The sequence below is a fragment of the Phyllostomus hastatus genome, unplaced genomic scaffold, assembly GCF_019186645.2.
Source record: "Phyllostomus hastatus isolate PE091 unplaced genomic scaffold, TTU_PhHast_1.1 phas_scaffold_501, whole genome shotgun sequence".
NCBI classification, from domain to species: domain Eukaryota; kingdom Metazoa; phylum Chordata; class Mammalia; order Chiroptera; family Phyllostomidae; genus Phyllostomus; species Phyllostomus hastatus.
The window spans coordinates 1,171,955-1,194,224 of record NW_025334033.1 but is presented as its reverse complement, the minus strand read 5'-3'; the positions used below and the strand labels follow the sequence as shown (position 1 = coordinate 1,194,224).

Here is a 22,270-nt window from a genome sequence, read left to right as displayed (position 1 = left end):
GGTATCTACCATGTTCATTTTTGTAATCTGGTCAGTTAATAAACAGGAACTACTTTAAAATTGATGATAAAAAAAGAAAAAATAAACATTACAAATAATTTGAGTAATTTGAAAATTTGAATGAAATGAATTACTAAAAAAATACAAGCTATCAACAGTGAATCAAGAGAAAGCTTACATAATTCAATCCAATGAACAATAAATAATTTAAATCTGTAGTTAAACTTTTCATAAAGAAAATGCCTGGTGCTGATGACTTTATAGGCAAGTTCTACCAAGAAAAAAGATAAACAAATTTTATATAAACTTTTCAAACAAACATATAAAAGAAAAGCTCTTTACTCATTGTACGAGGGTAATATAACTTCGATATCAAAACCAGACTAGAATAGATTAAAAAATAAAAAGTCTAGACTCAAAATAGCACCACTTGTGACCCACAGACACAAAATCCTAAATATTACACAAGTGAATCCAGCAATGTAGAAAAATATATACTCCCTGACCAAGTAAGGTTTGTACCAAGAAGGCAAATTTGGTTTATTAATCAAAAGTTGAGTGCTCTAATCATCACATTATCAAATTAAAGAAGAAAAATCATTTGCCATTTCAATTAATACAGAAATAGCATTGGATACAATTTAATACCTTTTCATGATAAAAACTCAAAACAGGTTTGGAATGTAAGAGCACATGTATATAAAAACCATACAATAATCTCATTTAATATTGAAATACTGAAAATATTTCCATCACATACAGGAATAAGAAAAGGGTATTTGCTATCATCACTTCTACTCAGCATAGCAGAGGCCCTAACTAATTCAGACAACAAAACAAAATATAAAAGGATTGAAAAGACACAAAAATAGTCATTTTGTACATAGAAAACCCAAAGAAATCAACAATTAGAATGAGTTTTCCAAATGTCAGATACAAAAATGTATATAAAATAGCCTATTGTATTTGTATTACCAACCACAGTTATCAAATGTAATCTTTAAAATTATACTATTTATAATAGCAAAACACTATGAAGAACTATCTGGACTTATTGGTCTAATAAAATATATGACTTCTTATGAACTGTATATAATTGTATTAAAATATATTGAAGAAAACCTAAATAACTGAAAAAATCATGGATAAGAAGATTTAGTTACAAAGATGTCTACTCTTCCTAAATTGATCTATAAATTGAATATAATCCCAATAAAAATTCCAAATTTTTCATGGAAATTTGCAAGTTAATTCTAAAGTGTAAATGAGCTACTTGTTAGGAACAACATGAAAGAGACTTGTCTGATCAGATACTGACTTTTAGAAAACTGTAAGACAATGTGGTACTGGCACAGAAATAAACAGACCAGAATAAATAACAACTGGGAACTCAAAAACAGCCCTACATATATATGAAAACTTGGTTTAAGGTACATTGGGCTGTAAAGATCAGTGGTTAAGAATGGATTCTTCAACAAAAGGTGATGGGTCAATTAATTAGTCATTATGAAAAAAAACAATATGCCTATACTACAATGTAATAAAAAGTCATAATGAAAGAAAAGAATAAAATGATAAAAATTCATAAAAGAAGAGAGGAAATGTCTTTATGACTTCAGGGTAGAGAAGGACTTCTTAAAACATAAATTGCACTAACCATAAAAGAAAAGATTGCAAACTCAGTAACACTGAATTTAAGAGCTCTGTTCAAAAAAGATCCAATTCAGAAAGTAATAAGACAAGCTAAAAAACTGTTAGATGTTTGAAGCACATAAAATGACAAAAGAAAACTTCTAGTCAAGATGGAGGCATCGGTAGGTACACTTTGCCTCCTGGCACAACCACAATAATTACAAATAACCTCAAAACAAGTAACACCCAGAACTGCCATAAAATCAAACTATATGGATGTCCAACAACCAAGAATTTAAAGAAGCCATATTAATCCAGACGGGTAGAAGGGACGGAGATGTGGAGTAGGGGCAGAGAGGCGAGGAGAAGCGGTGTGGTGCGGAGAGGCTGTGGCGGTGGCAGAATGGGCAGTCCCACATTCACCTGTGGTGGATAAAAATCAGGAGGGATACCCTAGGAGTGAAGGATCCCAGCCCCAAGCCAGACTGCACAGCCCCAGGTTAATAAATCCCCATAACTTCTGGCTGTAAAAAAGAGTGGGGTTGGGAAGAAACTGCTGGCGTCTTAGGAGAGTCTGTTTTAAGGGCCTACACAGACTTAGAACATATACAAATCAACCCACTCTGGAATTTATCACCAGGGTAACAGCTGAAGGGCACCAGTCACATATGAGAAGTAGAAAAAGTGATTAGAAAAGGGGCAAGTACAGGGCAAACCTCCAGAAGCCAGGCAGCAGCACAGTCCCCTCCCCAAGCCTTCCCCACACACAGAGCCACAAAGCTGAGAAGCAGGTTGCCCCAGGCTGGCAAATAACCAAGGCTCCCCGCCATACAACTTAACAGGTGCACTAAGACAGAGAGTCAAAGCAGCTCTACCTAATACACAGAAACAAACACAGGGAGGCTGCCGAATTGAGGAAACAAAGAAATATGGCCTAAATGGAATGGAGAGAGCCAACCTATCAGATGCAGTTCCAAGCACAGGTGATCAGGATGCTTAGAGAACTTACTGAGTATGGCAAAAACATAAAGGAAGAAATGAAGGCTACACTAAGTGAAATAAAGAAAAATCCACAGGGAGCCAACACTGAAGGAAGGAAGCCAGGATTCAAATCAATCATTTGAAACATAAGGAAGAAATAAACATTCAACCAGAACAGAAAGAAGAAACAAGAATTCAAAAAAAAAGGATAGTATGAGAAGACTCTGGGACAACTCCTAAAGTGCCAACATCTGAATCATAGGGATACCAGAAGGATAAGAGGGAAGAGCAAAAAATGTGAAAACTTTATCTGCCCTTCCACTCTAAATGATAGCTTTCCTGGATAGAGTAATCTTGGATGTAGATCCTTGCCTTTCATGACTTGGAATACTTCTTTCCAGGCCCTTCTTGCCTGTAAGGTCTCTTTTGAGAAATCAGCTGAAAGTCTTATAGGCACTCCTTTGTAGGTAACTGTCTCCTTTCCTCTTGTTGCTTTTAAGACTCTCTCTTTATCTCTAATCTTGGGTAACTTAATGATGACGTGCCTTGGTATGTTCCTCTGAGTCCAAATTCTTTGGGACTCTCTAATAAGGTCAAGCTAAAGGAGTTCATCATCACCAAACCATTATTACATAAAATGTTAAAGGGACTTATCTAAAAAAAAAGATAAAAAATATGAACAGTCAAATGACAACAAACTCACAACTATCAACAAATGAACCTAAAAACAGAAAAGCAATGAAAACAGAAACTAAGCAAATAACTAGAGCAGGAACAGAATCAGAGAAATGGACATTACATGGAGGGTTTTCAGTGGAGAGGGGAAAGGGAGGAATGGGAAAAGGTGCAGGGAAGAAGCGTCATTGGCAGGCATAAAATATACAGGGAGAGGTAAAAAATGGTATAGGAAACAGAGAACTCAAAGAACTTATATGTACAACCCATGGACATGAACTACGGTGGGGGGAATGCTGAAGGGCTGGGGGTGGAGGGGGGATAAAGGGGGGGAAACTGGGAAAACTGTAATAGCATAACCAATAAAATATACTTAATAAAAAAAAAGAAATGTGAAAACTTATTTGAAAAAGTAACGAAAGAAAACTTCCGTAATTTGGCAAAGGAAGTAGAAATACAAGTCCAGGAAGCACAGAGTCCCAAACAAATTGAACCCAAAGAGGACCATACTAAGACACATCATATTTAAAATACCAAAGGTTAAAGATAAAGACAGAATCTTAAAAACAGCAAGAGAAACACAGAGTTACCTACAAAAGAGTTCCCATAAGACTATCAGCTGAGTTATTTATAATAGCCAAGTGCTAGAAACAGCCTAAGTACCCATCAGTAAATGAGTGGATCAAAAATCTGTGGTACATTTACACAATGGAATACTACGCAGCAGAAGAAAGAACTCCTACCCTTCACAATGGCATGGATGAAACTGGAGAGTATTATGCTAAGTGAAATAAGCCAGGAGGTAAAAGACAAATACCATATGATCTCACCTATAAGTAGAACCTAATCAACAAAACAAATGAGTAAAATAGAACCAGAGACATTGATATAAAGAACAAACTGACAGTGGCCAGAGGGGTAGGAGGAGAGGGATAACAGGGGAAGGGGCAAGCCAAGGAACATAGATAGAGGACTCATGGACACACACAATTGGGGGGGATGGACTGTGGGAGTTGCAGGGGACAGGGCAAGGTAGAACAATGGGAGAAAGGTGGGACAACTGTAAGTGAACAAAAATTTAAAAAAAGACTATCAGCTGATTTCTCAAAAGAAACTTTGCAGGCAAGAAGGGACTAGCAAGAAGTATTCAAAGGCATGAAAAGAAAGGACCTACAACCTAGATTACTCTATCCAGCAAAGCTATCACTTAGAATGGAAGAGTAGACAAAGTGTTTCCCAGACAAGGTAAAGCCTAAAGGAGTTCATCAGCACCAAGCCATTATTACATGAAATGTCAAAGGTAGTTATTTATGAAAAAGATCAGAATTATGAACATTAAAATGACAACTCACAACTATCAACAACTGAATCTTTATAAAAAAATAACAAAACTAAGCAAACAACCAGAACAGATATAGAATCATAGATATGGAGATCATTTGGAAGTTTATCTGGTAGGAGGGGGAAAAGGGAAAATGGCAGAAAGGTACAGGCATTCAGAAGCATAATTGGTAGGTATAAAAATAGACAAGGGGATGTTAAGAATAGTATAGGAAATGGAGAAGCCGAAGAACTTACATGTATCACCCCAGGACATGATCTAAGGGAGTGATTGCTAGAGGGAGTATATATCCCTCTAGAGGGATATCAGGAGCAGGGCAAAGGGGGAAATATTAGGACAACTGTAATAGCATAATCAATAAAATATACTTTTAAAAATAACAAAAGATTAGTATACAGGGATACATAAATAAGTTCTATAAATCAATTGGAATTCCAGCCAGAATGGACAAAAGCACAAAGAATCATTTTTACCATGAGAAAATATTAGTGGCTTGTAAATATATGAAAAGATCCTCTAGCCCATATAAGCAAGAGTAACATAAATTAAGATCATAGGAGGGAGGTATCATTCTAACCTCCTGTATTTGCAACCCCTTAAAAGTAAGACAACATCCAATACAGAGGAGGATGAGGAGCATTGGGAAGACTCATCCACAGGTAAGAGACATAAATTGGTGCAGCCATTTCGGAAATGTTTGGTATTTCTCAATAAAGTTGAGCACCTGTATACTTTATAACCCTGCAATCCCATACTTGTGCCAATATTCTTAAACAATGGTTCTCACATATTAGTGTGCATCGGAATCACTGGGAGGGTTTGTTAAACACAGATTGCTGGACTCTTCCTTAGACTTTCTAATTCAGGGATTGGGGCCTAAAAACCTGCATTTCTAGGAAGTTCCAGGTAATGCTAATGCTCTGAAAATATGCTATAAAGGTAACTCTTGTACTTACACATCAGGACATGTACAAAATATTAATAATGTATTCCCTTGTTAGAAAAATGAAAAACAAAACCCAAATATCCTTTTAACAGTAGGATGCGCATACTGGCATAATCATACACTGAGATATTTTACAGCTATGAAAACAAAGGAGATCATGAAGAGGCAAAGAGGGCTTCCAAGATACCAGGGATGTTCTAGTTTTTAAGCTAGATACACATTTTCACAGGTATTTTAAGTTGTTAAAAAAGAAAACTGTATGTACATATTTTACATGTTCATATATTTCATCACGAAATCATTTAAGTTGTGCTTCTATACCACCTACTGGCCATTTTTCTATAGCCTGGCCCAACACAGACCATGTCATCCCAGGACTTGAGTAAAAAGGGAATAGTTACTGGATCTCATCTCTCTCCTGACCCTAATGGCATACATCCCCCTGCCACACATGCCAGTTGCCTTAAACTACTTCTCAAGATATTGCACCCCCCCCCCCCAAGTTCCTCATCACTCTTGACTGCAGGCCTCGAAATCAACAACCAGAACTGAATACAAGGCTCTGTGATCTGACAGGCAATGTATTAAAAACTACCTCTGGCTACCAGATTCACAGTGTAATCTACATAAAAAGTGTGTTTTTGCAATGGTATCACACTGGTTACTCACACTGACTTTAGCATATCTACTGAAACTTCTAGTGCTTTTTGATATATGTTAAAGATATACCTCATAAAGATGGCTTTTGGACCAAAAGAATGGACTTAATTTTATCCTAGATTCAGCCCTTCTGCCTTCTTTAGATAGGTATGTGCTTATTCTGTCATCCATTATGAGGAGTCCTCTGCATTTTACACTTTATAAACTGAATGAGCCATCAATGATACACAAATCACTTACCAAGAATTGAACAAGATTAAGTTAAAGTCTTCCAAGTTGATCTATATCTAATAATGCACCATTTAGTTATCTATTCTCTCACATATTCCCATTTTCCCACAAATATTAAAAGAAACTATTATAAAGTCTATCACCAGCATCTTAAAAAAAAAGACAAAAACAAGTATCTAGCTCTCTCTGGTCTTTCAGTCTAGCACCACTATTAGAAGAGACATCTTGGACCATGATGACGACCACCCCTAGGGTTGAGAGAATGGGGATGGAAGGAAGCTGGTTCCCAGCAACTTTGTGGAGCTGCCACTCTGCCCTGGGCTGCCTACTGCCAAACTGGATGAGAAATAAACTAGTTTGTATAAAGGGGAAAAAGGCGGTGGGGTACTACTCTAATCAACTAAAGTGATCCTAAAAACCAAGAATCCAAGCCTGGAGAGAATGAAGCAGGCCAGACAACAAGGTATTATTATTTTCCAAACATATTTAATTCTGTTCCAGCCCCAAAGAAGGGGATAAACCTAAATTTTAAAAATAAAAATAAAAGTTGCTCAAAAACCAAGCCATTATAAAATTAAGCCCCCTCCCTTAGCAATAAATACTGAAATGATATATACACATGAGGCTCAGGAAGGAGGCGAGAACAGGAACCCTGGGGACTCAGTCCCATGGCAAGATCCCAACACTTTGACTAGTTCCATGCTCTTTGCCTAACACATAGAAGAGCAATGAAAAACAGGAGTATGTGGCCCCGGAGAGAGCTAGAACCTGTTAAGAGGAAAGAAAAGACACACAGCATCTTTCAGGGCAGAGGAAGAAAAGGTCGTTATCTAACAGTCCCCCATTCCAGGTGAGTCACTGGATGTGGCTGGTCCAGCTGACGAGTGCCCTAGAGCTTATCTTCATGCCTCCACTCCCTCATTCACATGCAGGGTAAGTAAGGTCATTCACACTGTGGCCGTGAGGCCACTGTAGCAGCAGCCTGGCTGCTGGAGCCCTGAGGCTTCCCATTCACCACCAGCAGGAGGGGAGTCTCCACACGAACACTGGCAAAGGAATAGTCCTAGAAAAGACAAACATAAAGAGGTTCATCATATCATAGACCCTAAGATGGAACAACTCCCACATGGGGGTACACCATCTGTGGCTTTCTCCTCCTCTCCCCCGCACCAGCCTTACCTCCATCTCACATTCAACAAAGCTGAGCTAAGAAAGAGGATATACTTTTCCCAAAGTTTTCAATCTTCAGAAGGAAAATCTGGGGCAGATAGAGTGCCCGTAATGTCACTATGAGACAATTCTCGGATTCAAAAAAGACAAGCTCCTGGCACTGCCTAACAAAAGGGTGCTGCCAGCTCTCACAGAACCTGCCCTTCTCACAGTGTTGGTTGACAATTATAACTAGATGCACATAGCAACCAGCCAAGGGGAAATTCTGCAAAACTTTTTTTTAATTAGCTGTTTTTTCTCATTTTCTTTTCACATTTTTTATTTTTTATTATTTTATTTTTTTAGAATTTATTTAATTTTTAGAGAGAGAAGGGAGGGAGAAAGAGAGAGAGAGAGAAACATCAATGTGCGGTTGCTGGGGGCTGTGGCCTGCAACCCAGTCATGTTCCCTGACTGGGAATTGAACCTGCAATGCTTTGGTTCGCAGCCCATGCTCAATCCACTGAGCTATACCAACCACAGCTAAATTCTGCAAAACTCTTAGCCCAAGTGTTTGTAAGGGCCTAAATTAACTTGCCAGCTATAAATTAAAGTTACTTCTCCCCTTATATCAGAGGAAGAAACAGAATGTGTGGTTTAGACATTCTCCTCATAACAGAAAACATCAGCTCCCTTCATCAGTTCAAATATACTTTAAGGTATAAAAGGTGTTTTTAAAAGGTCTTATCCAAAAAGTATTGTCCCACTAGGACTGTGAAAGAGGCTCATTTAAGTCACATCAAAGAGGTAAATTAAAGAGTTCTCATAAATCAATCTTTTAAAATATCCTAACAGTAATATAAGCAAATGATAAAAAAATGGCAATTTATAAAACGAATATAAATAGTTCATAAACATATGATAAAATGTTCAACCTCACCAGTAATCAAGAAACCAAAGTCAAACAACAGTGATACTATATTTTTCATATAAAATCAGCAAATAACATTTCAAAGGTTCCTACACTAAGTTGAGCAGAAATCTACAAGGAAATAATTACTCACATCCACTTTTGGTAATAACTGGTACAACCTTCCACAAAGTTATCTGGCAATATGCATCGAAAAAAATCTCAGAATTCTGCATATCCTTTAGAGCTAGGATTCTACCTCAGAAATTCATTAAGGATGTGATGAATATAAGCAGATATAAAAATATCTATTGTGGTGCTTTTAATAAGAGTAAAAAAAAATAGGAATAAGCCAGGTCAGGGGTCAGCAAATTTGTTCTGTATAGGGCGAAATAATAAGTATTTTAGGCTTTGTGGGTCATATGTTCTGTCACAGAGCCACTCAACTCTGACACTGCTGCAAAAGCAACCACAGACGACAGTAAACAAATGAATGCAACCTTGTTTCAAAACAATTTACTTATAAACACTGACACTTGAATTTCCTGTAATTTTCATGTATCACAAATTATTCTTTTTCTGATTTAAAAGTATAGAAGTCATTCTTATCTTACAGGCTACGCAAAATAGGCAGTTAGCCAGATACGGTCAACGGGCTATACTTTGTCCACTCCTGACCTAAATGGTTAACAAGTGGTTAAATATCTACTCTCAGAGAGTTTTTAGGAGGATTAACTGAGCCAGTGCAGGAAGTAAAACTTAGTGTCTAGCAGTCAGTTAAGTGTCCAAGAAATCTGAATATCATAATTTTCATCAATGTTCGAATTCAGAACAATGTTGTAAAATCCTTAAAAATACATAAAATGTTTACAAATGTCTGCATATACTACTCTATTCATGATTTAAACTATACATACAAATGTGTGTATATGTATTTATGAAAAGGAAAAAGACTGGAGGTATACATATCAAACTGTGACCACTAATAACATCTCAGTAACAATATTTTAGTCCATTTTTTAAATTTATTTTTATTGAGATAATTGACTTATAACATTGTGTAAGTGTAAGGTATACATGTTGATAATTCACATACCGTAATATGATTACCACCTGGTTTTAGCTAACACACACCTCATCACGTCACATAATTATCCTTTCTATTTGTGGTGGGAACAATTAAGATCTAGTCTCTTAGCAACTTTGAAGTTTGTAATACCATTTGGTCTATAATCAATCACTGTGCTGTGCATTAGATCTCTGGGACGTACTTATCTACTACTTGTAAGTCTGCACCCTTAAACAATGCCCCCCCAGTTCCTCCACCCCACACCAACCCCCATTTTATTCTCTGTTTTCTACAAAGTTCGGCTTTTTTAGATTCCACATATAAGTGACATCATGTGGTATTTCCTTATCTGTTAAGTCCATTTTTTTCATCCCTTCTCTTTACCAGTAGTTTCCCTATTTAGTAAAAATTACATATATGTGTGTTTATATATACGCTACCATATACAGACACATAAATGCACTTCTTCACATATTTTTTAAGAGATAAACTTGCACCTATTTCCAGCACCTATAAGTTGAGAGAGAATCCTAGCCACCACTCACCTTTCCTTTGTGCTGAATCCGGTGAAGCCGAAGGCTGGGCTCAGGGATGGCCACAGAGTCTCCAATGAGCACTCCCCAGCTCTGCACCATATTGTACACCATCACTGCATAGCAAGGTCCATCTGAATCTACCAGGCCAAAGGTACTGCCAGGTTAAAATACATTAAGAAAAGAGGAGAAAAAAAAAGGAAAATGGGCAAGAAAGAACAAAAACAGTGGTTTTAAAACACCAGTAAAATAAGTTAAGTGCTTTCTTAGTAACTCATTTTGAAAACCTATGACAGGTACTATTGCCTGCCATGAACATCTGAGTCTTGATTGTTTAGGACATACACACACTGAGACCATTCAACAATTATTAAAAATGAACTAGCTCAAAATGCTGCAACTGAAACATTATTCCTGGTCTGTCAATTTACCTATCACAACCTCCATCAAACTCTCTAACCATAACTTGCAATTTTGTTTAATTCCACAAACTTTTGCTGAACTTTATATGTCAAGCATTGTGAGAACCAATCCAGCTATGAATGAGGTAACAGTCTAGCCGGAGTCAGACAGCTAACCCAACACTTTATACAATACAACTGTGACAGGTGCTAGACCAACTTTTCTCTTGTGCCAAATTCAGTAAAGCAAAGGCTGGGCATGGGAGAAATATCCAAATCAAAAAGCAGGAAAGATTTCCTTGAAAAGAATAAATCTTAAAGGAATAAAAAATAGCTGGGTCAAAACAGGAAAACTAATCTTCAATGTGGGGACAAGAACAGGGACTGGCTGCAAAGGAGAGAGAACTTTCTGGAAGTAAGTGAAGGACTAAGGAATGATGGCACTGATAAAACCCTAATTTTTCAAGAGTTAAAAATTTTCTAAGTGATTATTCCTAATTCATTTCCTCTGCTAGACTAGAAGCACCCTTTACTTGAGTCCTTTACATTTCTCTCTCCCTTTTTTTTTAACTCCCTACAATACATATAGCTGATGCTTCATAAATATTTTTTGAAACAGGGAAAAATGGGTGGTAACAGAATCTACAGAAATTGTTAGACATCACCTGCTCATGAGACAGTCACAGAAGGGAAGCAGAACTCACTAATCTGTGACCACTAATTATGTCTTCAATTGTCAGGGAAAGGCCAGGAAGAGAGAGCAGTAGTTCAAAAAGATAAGAGGAAATTCAGCAAGAGAAACTCACAAGGGGACTTTCTCCTCTGTGGTAAGGCTGAACACTACCTTCCCCAGGACAACTGCACCACTGTTCACACCAGGCTGCAGTGTACTCAGCGGCTTGAGCTCTAGGGTCACCTTCTGCCCAGAGGCTGACTGGTAGCACCCATCACCACAAGGACCTAGATGGGCTGGGCGCAAGTTTCCCAGCATGCTCTGCAACTTTTTGGTCTTCACCTTTCCCTGCAAAGGAAGGGGATAGATATAGATAAGAAGCCAGGAACTAGTCACTCCCCTTGAGAGTGTAGTCCTTCCCTCCCACCTACCCACTTCTTAGGGTCCCTACTGCCAAAGCCTATTCTAATTTGATTGATGTACAGCAGCATAAGACACATGGGGGTGGGGGGGAGGTGGGAGGGGGGGAGGGCTGGGGGGTAGGCTGGGATGGGGGAGAAGGCAGGAAACTGTTCTTGAACAATTTTTGAAAATGTGAAAAAAGTTAATTAATTTTTTAAAAAAGGAAGCAGGATTCAGCCTTTAGACATCTTTACCTTGCTCTCAAGGAGGCTGGTTAATCTATTCAGGAATTCCAGGAGTTGTTGCTCTCGTTGTCGGGGCTCTGGCCAGGCAGGGTCCAGTGCTGCTGCCCGAGAGAAGCCCTCCAGGGCCTCCCCATAATTCTCTTCATATTTATGTAACTGCACAAGAAGTCACCAAAAACCTCCCAATTACAAGTGTATTTAACACAAACTGTGCCGGGGGGGAAGTAAAGGCACAATGGATTAGGACAGTTCTTTTCCTGTCCTACAGTGAACATCCCAAAGAGGTCGTAAATACCTCAGCATCCTGGCCATGGCAATCACAACCCCCAAAATGGAGTCATTTCAAAGAAGCTAATTTCCCAACTCTCAAATAGTTCAGTTGCATATATCAGGTCATTCTACTTTTATATTTACAATGAGAATTTCAGAAAGTCTTCTAAACTGTCCCACCCTGGCCCCCACATACATTCCCTCACCCTCAACCCCTTCTCCTCTCCCTCTAATGGCCCCACCAGATACTGAAGTTAAACTGAGCTAGTTCTTCTTAGAAGTAACTCTACATTTTTCTTGCAGTCTGTACCCCGCCTTTGCCCCTATGAATATTCAGCTATCCTCACAGGCTAAGACCTAGATGTATCAGACTTGCAGACAACCCCCCTCCCCCGACAGGTCTTACCGTGGCCCTGTTCAGATGAAGATCAGGATTGCTGGAAGCGGTCCTGTCAACCTTCTCCTACAGCGGGACAAAAAGATCGCCAATGCATCCTGTCTCAGCCTTAAGGATGGCCATGGCCAGCGTGTCCTAAGCCTCCTCTCCCTGAAAACACTCAAGCTTCTTCCTTGTGAAAACATAACCTATGCCCACAGTAGTTGTTTGTGTGGTATATTACACAGTCCCTGAAAACTCAAGGATGCTAAGGATTTTGTATGTGCATGAAACTTCAACATATCATTATGCTTTATCCATTCAATAGTACAAAGAGAGAAGAAATATGTGAAAGCATTCTTATTTTAAAAAATATTTTAATAAGGAGATGATGGTGTATACATTACAAAAGACTAAGGACAAAATGATGTCTTTATGTGGAACAACAGAAGGCCCCACATAGCAACAGCGATACTGAGAAAGAACAAAGTTGGAGAAATCACTCCACCTAATATCAAACTACACTACAAGGCCATAGTAATTTAAACAGCATGGTGCTGGCATAAAAACAGACACACAGATCAATAGAACAGAATAGAGAGCCCCAAAATAAACCCACACTTTTATAGTCAATTAATATTTGACAGAGGAAGCAAGCGCATACAATGGGATAAAGATAGTTTATTCAATAAATGGTATTGGGAAAATTGGACATATATGTGAAGAAAAATGAAATTATACTGCCTTCTTACACCACACACAAGAATAAATTCCAAATGGATTAAAGACTTAAATATTAGACTCTAAATCATAAAAATCCTAGAAGAAAACATAGGCGATAGAATCTTGGACACTGCTCCTAGCAATATTCTATCTGATATATCTCCCCAGGCAAGGGAAACAAAAGAAAAAATAAACAAATGGGACTACATCAAACTAAAAAGATTTTGCACAGCAAAGGAGACCATCAAAAAAATAAAAAAACAACCACAGAATGGGAGAACATATTCACCAATAAATCTGATACAGAGTTAATATCCAAAATATATAAAGAAGTTACATAATTCAACATCAAAACAAAAAATCCAATTAAAAAATGTGCAAAGGACCTGAACAGACACTTCTCTAAAGAGGATATACACATGGCCAATAGACACATGGAAAGATGTTCGATGTCACTAATCATCAGAGAAATGCAAATTAAACAGCAATGAGGTACCATTTCACACCTGTCAGAATGGCTACCATCTATAAATCAACATGCAAGCGTTGGCAAGGTTGCAAAGAAAAGTGAACGCATTGTTGGTAGGAAAGCAAACTGTGGTGCAACCACTGTGGAAAGCAGTAAGGAGATACCTCAAAAAGTAAAAATGGATCTGCCTCTTGACCCAGAGATCCCACTTCTGGGAATATATCTGAAGGAACCCCAAAACACTGCTTTGAAAGAACATATGCACCCCTTTGTTCATTGCAGCGTTATTTACAATAGCCAAGATATGGGAGCAGCCCAAGTGTCCATCACTAGATGAGTGAATAAAATAACTATGGGACATTTACATAATGAAACACTACTCGGTCATAAAAGAGAAGAAAATTATCCCCTTTGCGACAGCATGAATGGACCTGGAGAATGTTATGTTAAGTGAAATAAGCCAGTCAGAGAAAGACAAATACCATATGGTTTCACTTATATGTGGAATCTAATGAAAAAAACGGAATTAACAAGCAAAACAGAGAAAGACTCATAGATAGCAGCATGACAGGTGTTGGGGGATCTAGGGGGTGGAGGGATTGAGCTAAAAGGAAAAAGGACTCATGGACATGGACAACGGTGTGGTGACTGCAGTGGAGGTGGGGGGAGGAAGGGTATAAGGGGTAAAGCTTAAATGGTAATGGCACAAGCACAATTAAAAAAATTTTTTAAAAGAAAGGAAAAAGAACAGAAATAATGCTGACTTAATGCTTTTCCTCTGGAGCCCAGCTCCACACAGGCAGAATCATGTCTGTACACGCAAGCCCCCTTAACACACACATGGAAAGCCCAGTTCCGATTCTCTAATTTAAAGAGGTGGCCAGAATCCACATGATAGTGCGGACCAATGTGCTATGAAGAAACCGCTGGTGACGTTTATAGCTTATGTTTGTTTTATTTTTTTAAACTCTATTTATTGTTTGGCACACAGCAAAAACACAAACGACATGAACGAATACTGTTTAAATGCTTGGCTCAAATATGTTTTAAAATGCAAGTTTGGGTGAAGAAATTCAGGGTTAAATTTTAGAAGCCAAATACAAAATTTTAAAGGAAGTACAACATACTATTCTTTAAAGTATAAACACTAATCAAATTAAGAAATTAGAGTAAAATATAATCCCTCTGCCTATAAGCTCCCTGACTGAAAAAAGGACAGTTCCTAACCTGCAAATATGAATATAAGGTAACTACATTCTTTATTCTGCCACACAGAGCAAAATGAATAAAAGTAAGTTAAAAAGCAATTCTGTGTCAAGAGAAGCAAGAAAGCAAACGAAGGAAGGTGAATATAAAGCCTAAATAAAAAGTGCTCAGAAGGCCAATGAAAATCTTTTAATAATGAGTAACCAGGCACTCACGGCCTGAAGGAACCCCATGCAAGTGGTTACTGACACAAAAATGGCCTGAAAACCTAAGCAAAGCTTGAGGTCCAGTGAAATAATTCCTAGAAAGTGATGCAGAATGAGTTATATGCTATTTTCTATTCTAGCCTGTGGGAAATCCAGAGCCATAGTATGTAATGATTAATCTGGGGATAGCACCTAATTTATAAGTATTAGTTTTCATTTCTTTTAAAATATGCACACAAATATTAATAAGCATTACTTAGTACAGACTTTTTCCCATTTAAAAAGATGAACATGTTGGCACAGGCTCTGTGATTCGGATACGTGCCTGTAACAGAATCTACACAGCTCAAGTTGCTATCTAGCACTGAGGCACCGCACTGCAAGGGGTTGCTAATACTCGAGTGATAAGAAGTAAGTTACCTCTGTAGACATAGCTTTGCAAAACCACACACATTAGACGCCAGCAAACACTACCATCCTGCTTGCTCAAGAGCCACAAGGAAGACGGAATGGCAATCCTGCTTCTGTTGTTGCCTCTACTCATCTGGCCAGGGCGACCATAAATACTTACTGCTTGGGCATAGGCACTGAGGGCTTGCTGGGAGATCTTAGGGTTCTGGCCAGTATTGAAGTACAGAGAAAGGTAAGCATTCCCCAGAATATCTAAAAGAGAAACACAGGGTTTACATTATGCACATAAGGAGCCTGGAAGTCACCATGCCATCCTAATAAGTAAAGAGCAGAAGTGACTAGAAAAATCACAATTCTTCTTGGATCAGTTACAGAGGGGACGACAGTGGGCAAACCACTGCCCCCAAAACTGGAGGGACAGGCAGGTAAAAATACAGCTTCTCAGAACAGAAACGCACTAGCTGCCACAGGAAACAGTGCTGGGGCATGAAAACCTGAACTGTAATTGATGAATTACTAGAGGCTCAGCATGGACAAGTCTGAGAGTTAAAAACTGCAGGAGTCCCAGTCATAAGGAGGCCCCCACAATATTATGAGATCAACCTCCAGAAGATCAACCAGATCCCCACAGCAAATATCGAAGAGAAAAAAATTCCCTTGTTATTCCAGCAGAAGGATTAAAAATAGGAACATTCTGAAATATGCTCAGGCACTCTGTTCTTAACAAAAGTGAACAAGACCGCCCTCAGGGAACTAGTAAACCAGGACCTAACCATAAAGAAGGGAACTAACCAACTCCACTCCACTCTAGCCATCCTGTCCCACCTACGAGAGGAGAAAAAACCGAAGTAGCGGTGGATTATCTCAGGGCCCAAGTTCAAGAAATGACCTGTTCTGGTCACCCTGAAAAGTCTATTAGAAGGCCTGACACAAACTAGTAATGACACTATATTCAGTGCACGGCACATTCCACTGGGATAAAGAGGCAACCATGGACCTGAAGGAGAAAGCTGAACAGACTATACACAAAAGCCCTACCTTGCTTGTGTGGAACATAAGCCTCCTCTCCTGGATGAAAAGACCCAAGAGTTCCTAGAACAGTGGTTCAACAAAATACCTTTTGGGCTTCTTCAAAACAAAGATGCCTTGCCCTGACCAGTGTGGCTCAGTCGGTTGGGTGTCACCTCACAAAGAAAAAAGTTGCAGGTTTCATTCCTGGTCAGAGCACATGCCTGGGTTGTGTGTTTGGTCCCCAGTTGGGGCACATAGAAGAGGCAATAGATCAATGTTTCTCATAGTGGTGTTTCTTTCCCCTTTTCTCCTTCCCTTCCCTAAAAATAAATACGTAAAAATCTTAAAAAAATGCCTGGCTTTAGAGGCAGACTCTAGTTGGGCTCCAGATGACTCTGGTGTGTAGCTAAAAAGATAATGGCCATAGTCATTAAATGAGCTCTAAGAATGGATTAGAGATTTTTGAGAGCACTCACACCAGGAGCGGCCATCATGGATATCCATCTGCACAGCCAACTTAGCCTGCCGAACACTGTCCATGACATGGCGGGAATGCTCATCGCCAGAGTCAGTCCGCAGCTGGCGAAGCACCATTGACAGATTCTGAAGGGAGACTTTGTTCTTGCACTGCAAATGGAAAAGACATATATACTCAACCTTGCTGGTTCAAGTTCCCCTTTCTAGATCTATTCTATCCCCACCTTCTTCTAAATCCAATTATCACTTTAGTTCTTACTGCCATGTGTATCTTAAACCCACATCTACAAGCACCAACTCGGTGGCTAACTTTTCTTCACTTTTCATTGCCCCTGAACCCGATCCTATCATCTTCCTTCCTCAGTCCCTGACCTTGTTTTCCTCATTCAGTTCTGTTCCCCACCCTTCTTCCCTTCTGATTCTTTTCACCTAGTCCCAACACAGAGCTACCGTGATATTCATATCCCAAAGGGGATAGTGGGAAGCTCACATGGGTGAGGGCTCCTGAGAAGCAGGTATGGGCAGCTGCAACATCCCCTTTCTTCCAGTACACCTCCCCCAGCTGGTTCCAGGCTTCCACCAGCTTGGGCTCCAGCTTCACAGCTTTTGACAGAAGCTCCTCAGCCTTAGGACTATAGTCAGGAGTCACATTCAGTGCCTTTCCAGTCAGCATCAGAACCTGGGCCTTGCCCTGAACAGAACCTAGGAGAATGGGGAAAAGATACAGGAAAGTGAAATAACCCAGGCAGTCTTCCCGATAAGACCAGGACACTTTTTTCTCACAAAAAAAACCCCTGTCAGATCTAGAAATGAAATACTTGAGGAAAATCTTTATGGCCAAACCACTTATTGAAAGCCTACCATAGGCAGAGAACTATGTTAAGAAATGGGGTAACAAAGAAAGCATTACCCCTACCTTTAAGGGGCTTACAATCTAGTGGAGAAGACAAAGCATACATAGAAAATTAGAACAGTGAAAGAGACCATATGCATCTAGCCATGAATGGGCTTTAAAAAGCACAAAAGAAAAAAAGACAAGACCCTCCAAGTAGGAAAATGATGTAAACAAAGATGAAGGCAGAAAACATGTGGCATGTTCATGGGAGAATGCATGATCCACAGAAAATGGAGACCTGAATACTAGGTTAAGGGGTTTGTACTGTAACCACTCAACAGTAGCAATCTTTGACGATACTTGAGCAAAAAGGCAGACAAAAGGATAAAATTAAATGCTTGAAGTAATGATTAAGGAAGATAATGGCCACAGTCATTAAATAAGTTGATTTGGAAATAAAAGAAATTAGAGGCAGAAAGGTCACTTAAGATGATCATTGTAATAGTTCAAGCAACAAGTATGCTCTTTTATCTCATGGCATTTGCTATACTCAAACTTTAGAAAAACTGTTTAGAGGACTGACAGGCTGCCATCCTGCAGAGGGGTCCTGAGAAGAAATACTCTGTTGTACTGTGCTATAGCAGCCACAAAGGGGACAAAAGAGGATACAGAGAGAGAAAAGCTATCACATTTCAGTGATGGGCAGGGGGTTGCACGCTCCGTTGGAACTCGTACCCACTACTTCCTTCATCTGCTGCAGGGTCTTCTCCATCTCCTCCCGCACATCCTGTTGCTTCCTCCCAGCATCCTCGACACTGTGTGTCTCGAAATAGCACTCTCGAAATGAATAGAGCTGATCCACCAGTTCCTAGGAAGCATAAGGATGGTACCATTATGTGGACAGAACACCAGACAAGAAAATCTGAGACTGGCTAGCTATACCAGATCTTTGCCTAAAAATATTGATTCTCTATCTCAACTAGGAATAACACAAGAGGCAGATAGACAGTTCTATCAAAATGCCACAGATCATAAGGGACAATAGCCAGTATCCCAGGCCCACTCTCCCATTGTCCCATGAGAGTCTCTGCACCATGATGATAGTTCTCTCCCTCCCAAACCCAGCAGGGCTTCTAATATAGCTAAGCAATTCACATACCACAGTCAAAAAGTGGGAAACACTTTGCAACTTGAGGTAAGATAAAAGTTATTATGTTAATCCTATCTGATACTGGTTCCCAAAGTATAAAAGTTTTAAATTTACCTTAAAACTGGACTTCTAACAAAAACAATCTTACCCCTGATACTTCCTATGCTACCATCTGTAAATACATGACCTCTGTGACCTTGATAAACACACGAGAGTGGTTTGTTCCCCATGACAGACCAATTTAAGCTTGATAACCTTGGTATTTTTGCAGGATTTTGTTTTGTTAAGTATTTGTGTTTTTAATTTGTTTTGCTTTGTTTTTGTCAAGTCGCCTTCTGGCTCCCTTACATTCTTTCCAAGTAAATGTTCTCTCTTAAATACTTCTCTCTCTGGGTCTCCCTGTGACACCAAAGGTTTCCCATTATCTAGTCTTTCCTGAAATTAGATTTATATATTTCAGGAAATATTCCTGTAACAGAAATATATACCGTATTTTGCCATGTATAATGTGCACCCACATTTTTGTGCCCATTACACACGGGATTATTATACCCATTATCATACCCATGGTATGTGTTCATTATACCCATGCATAATGCGTATCCTTATTTTTCCCTAAGAAATTTGGGCAAAAAAGTGCTTATTATACATGGAAAAATATGGTAATACTATTCCATCAAGTCTTAACTACCTCTACAGCACATCCTAAATCCGTCTACCTGTTTCCATCCCACTGTGACCATCCTGGTCTAAACCATAATCATTACTTGCCTGGACTAATGCAATAACTTCTTCTTACCTGGTCATTCTTCTTCTACTCTCTCCCATTGTCCTCACTGTAGTAAGAGTTAACCCTATAAAAATGCATTTCATATCACAAACCTTCATATAGTTTCCCGCTGTAGACAGAAGATAGAATAAAATCTACCTCCCTGCTATGGCTGAGAATATTGTATGACCTGACCTCCCACTACTCACCCTGCCACAAACTTCACTTTTTACCACTCTCCCTCCTACAAAACTCAAGCTGCATGGGCTTTTATTCAGTTCCTCAAATCCACCAAGCTCAATCCTGCTTTGGGTCTTTACACATGCTGCTCCCTGTGCCTGGACATTCTTTCCCCAGATCTTTGCAGGGCACATTCGTCATCATCATTTAGATCTCAGTTCATATATCAACATCTCAGAGAGGCTTTCCCTGACTACCCAAACTAAAGGACCCCTTTCTCCTGTGTCCACTGTTAAATCATGCTCCTATTTTTCTTCACAGTACTTATCATTTGAAATCCTGTGGCCTATCGTTAACTGTCTATAATCTGTCACCACCACTGGAATGTAAACTCCATGATGGGAGGGACTTAATCTGTTTCGTTGTACCTGAGCACTACAACAGGACTTAGGCCATGACAGGCTTTCATTAAATATGTTAACTGAATGAATTAATGAATCATCCCTGTCCCTACCAAATATTTATGTCCTACATTTGATTTGAAACCCTACCCAAAATGAAGAGAATGGATTAGCACCCTATGCAGTAGTGCTTTTCAAATTTTATTGTGTGTATTTCCAGGACCTGGCCTGCAGAGATTCTCATTTTAGTAGTTTTAGCAAAACTCAAAATCCTGCACTTTAACGGGCACTCTAGATGACTGTAATAAAAATGATCTATAAAATACACTTTGAGAAATATACTTTCATACATCACTTGTACCCTAAGATGTCTATAAGAATGAAATCACAGCTTGCCACCATTCCCATGGATAGCAACATCACTATCCTCTCCTTCTCTATTCCATTCCTGCACCTTCCCACCCACTCTGAGATACTCCAAGCATCCTCTACCTAGCTGCTTAGTGCATCTACCACAAGTGAGCCCAGGAAAACACCATTCTCAGCAAAAATTATAACCACTTTCTTTTTCCCTACAATGAGCATAGATGCAAATTAGGAATTTTAGAGAGGGTCTTATTGTTTATTTTCTTGTTGTATTTGTTAAAGCAAACATACAAGACACTGCTTGGTTTTGTTGTTTTGCTGGAATGAAGATTTTAGTAACTTTTGTCTCATGGCTATATATCTATAGATACTATATAGATATATAGTTAAATTTAAGTAGGTACATGTAAAATTACAAATTAAAAAAAAAAAACCTCACCACCCCCAACCACCTCAGGGATAACCACTATTTAGTATACATTTTCAGGTTTTCATATATATGTGAAATATTATTAGTGTGTATATACATATACACACACACACTAATACACATATATAAATATATACACACTAATATTGCTATATTTCAGCCAGTCACACTAGAAAAATAATTAAGTTAATCCAAGTCTACTGGAAGTGAAATAAAGCTTACATTCTAAAAAGTGTTATTTTAATCTGCTCAAAAAAACAACAAAGTCTCATTAATGTTTAACTTCTGCATTAAAAGTCTTAAGAAGTTACAAGTCTGTCCCAGGTCTAATGTTTAAATTTCAGGCTGTCTTAGAAAACAAAGAACTGAGTTTCTGAGATTTAAGAAAAATCTTGTGTCATTAAAAGAAAGATAAAGAGCCGAGCCAAGGAGTTAGCTCCTACCTACATTGTACAAAACACTAGTCCTAGCCAAAACGGCAGTCAACTGTGGAATGGGTGGAATCTGGTCTCCCCTGCATCAGACCCCAAACTGGGATGCTCAGTATGCAAATCAATCAATTAACTAATTAATTTTTAAAAACTGTTAAGTCCTAAAGGGAATAACTAGGACACATGCGGTGCAAGCCATTACTGTGACTGTTGCCAATTTAAAAGCAGGAGTAAAGAAGAAACGGCCTTTGCGGGTATCAAAACAACCTGTAGTAACAGCTTCTGGAGATCTGCCATAAACATGTGTATGCAATTTGTTATGGGTGAATCGAAGGGGAAGAACTTCATAAGAATGTGCAGGAGTAAAGTTAGGAACAACAAATCCTCCAGCATACAGGGCTGAAATTAGGTCAGGTCCGCAGCAGGAGGTCCCAACACACTGAGGGGCTGCGCCCCTGCCGGGGAGGCTGCCGGGGCAGGCTGCAGCTGCACCTTCTGAAGTTGTTATAGTAACCGCACGGACAAACGCAGGGTCCCTCAGGTGCCAAGGAACTCGCAGATACTGCATAAAGTGGGTTCCCTGCTTCTCCCCGATAACAAAAGAACACACAGGCTTTAACCTATGGCCCCCACCTGCAATTTTAGCAAGATCCGCTCGACGTCTTCCTCTTCATCAGCCATCATTTCCCGGCCACTCTCGCTACTCCGCC

General features: G+C 39.1%; 1 protein-coding gene across 2 annotated transcripts; it reads right to left on the bottom strand.

Moving 5' to 3' along the window:
* Positions 1-6,933: 6,933 nt before the first annotated feature.
* On the bottom strand, positions 6,934-22,270 carry TTC5 (tetratricopeptide repeat domain 5). 2 transcript variants are annotated; one of them, XM_045822884.1, is made up of 10 exons: positions 22,194-22,270; positions 18,569-18,701; positions 17,489-17,700; positions 16,998-17,148; positions 15,671-15,762; positions 12,526-12,582; positions 11,859-12,005; positions 11,336-11,550; positions 10,141-10,285; positions 6,934-7,530 (listed from the first exon to the last, which is right to left on the bottom strand). In XM_045822884.1, exons 1-10 carry the CDS (start codon positions 22,242-22,244, stop codon positions 7,411-7,413), a joined length of 1,323 nt encoding a protein of 440 aa, XP_045678840.1. In that variant the 5' UTR covers positions 22,245-22,270; the 3' UTR covers positions 6,934-7,410. The 2 variants fall into 2 exon arrangements, with proteins under 2 accessions (XP_045678840.1, XP_045678841.1); XM_045822885.1 differs by having other exon boundaries at positions 10,141-10,268.

Coding starts and splice junctions, on each gene's coding strand:
- TTC5 (XM_045822884.1), bottom strand. CDS start 22,244: ATGATGGCTGATGAAGAGGAAGACGTCGAGCGGATCTTGCTAAAATTG. Junction 12,583..15,670: donor TCAGTGCCTATGCCCAAGCA/GTAAGTATTTAT, acceptor GTCCCGCTGTAG/GAGAAGGTTGACAGGACCGC. Junction 7,531..10,140: donor GGATTCAGCACAAAGGAAAG/GTGAGTGGTGGC, acceptor TGTCTTTTCTAG/GACTATTCCTTTGCCAGTGT.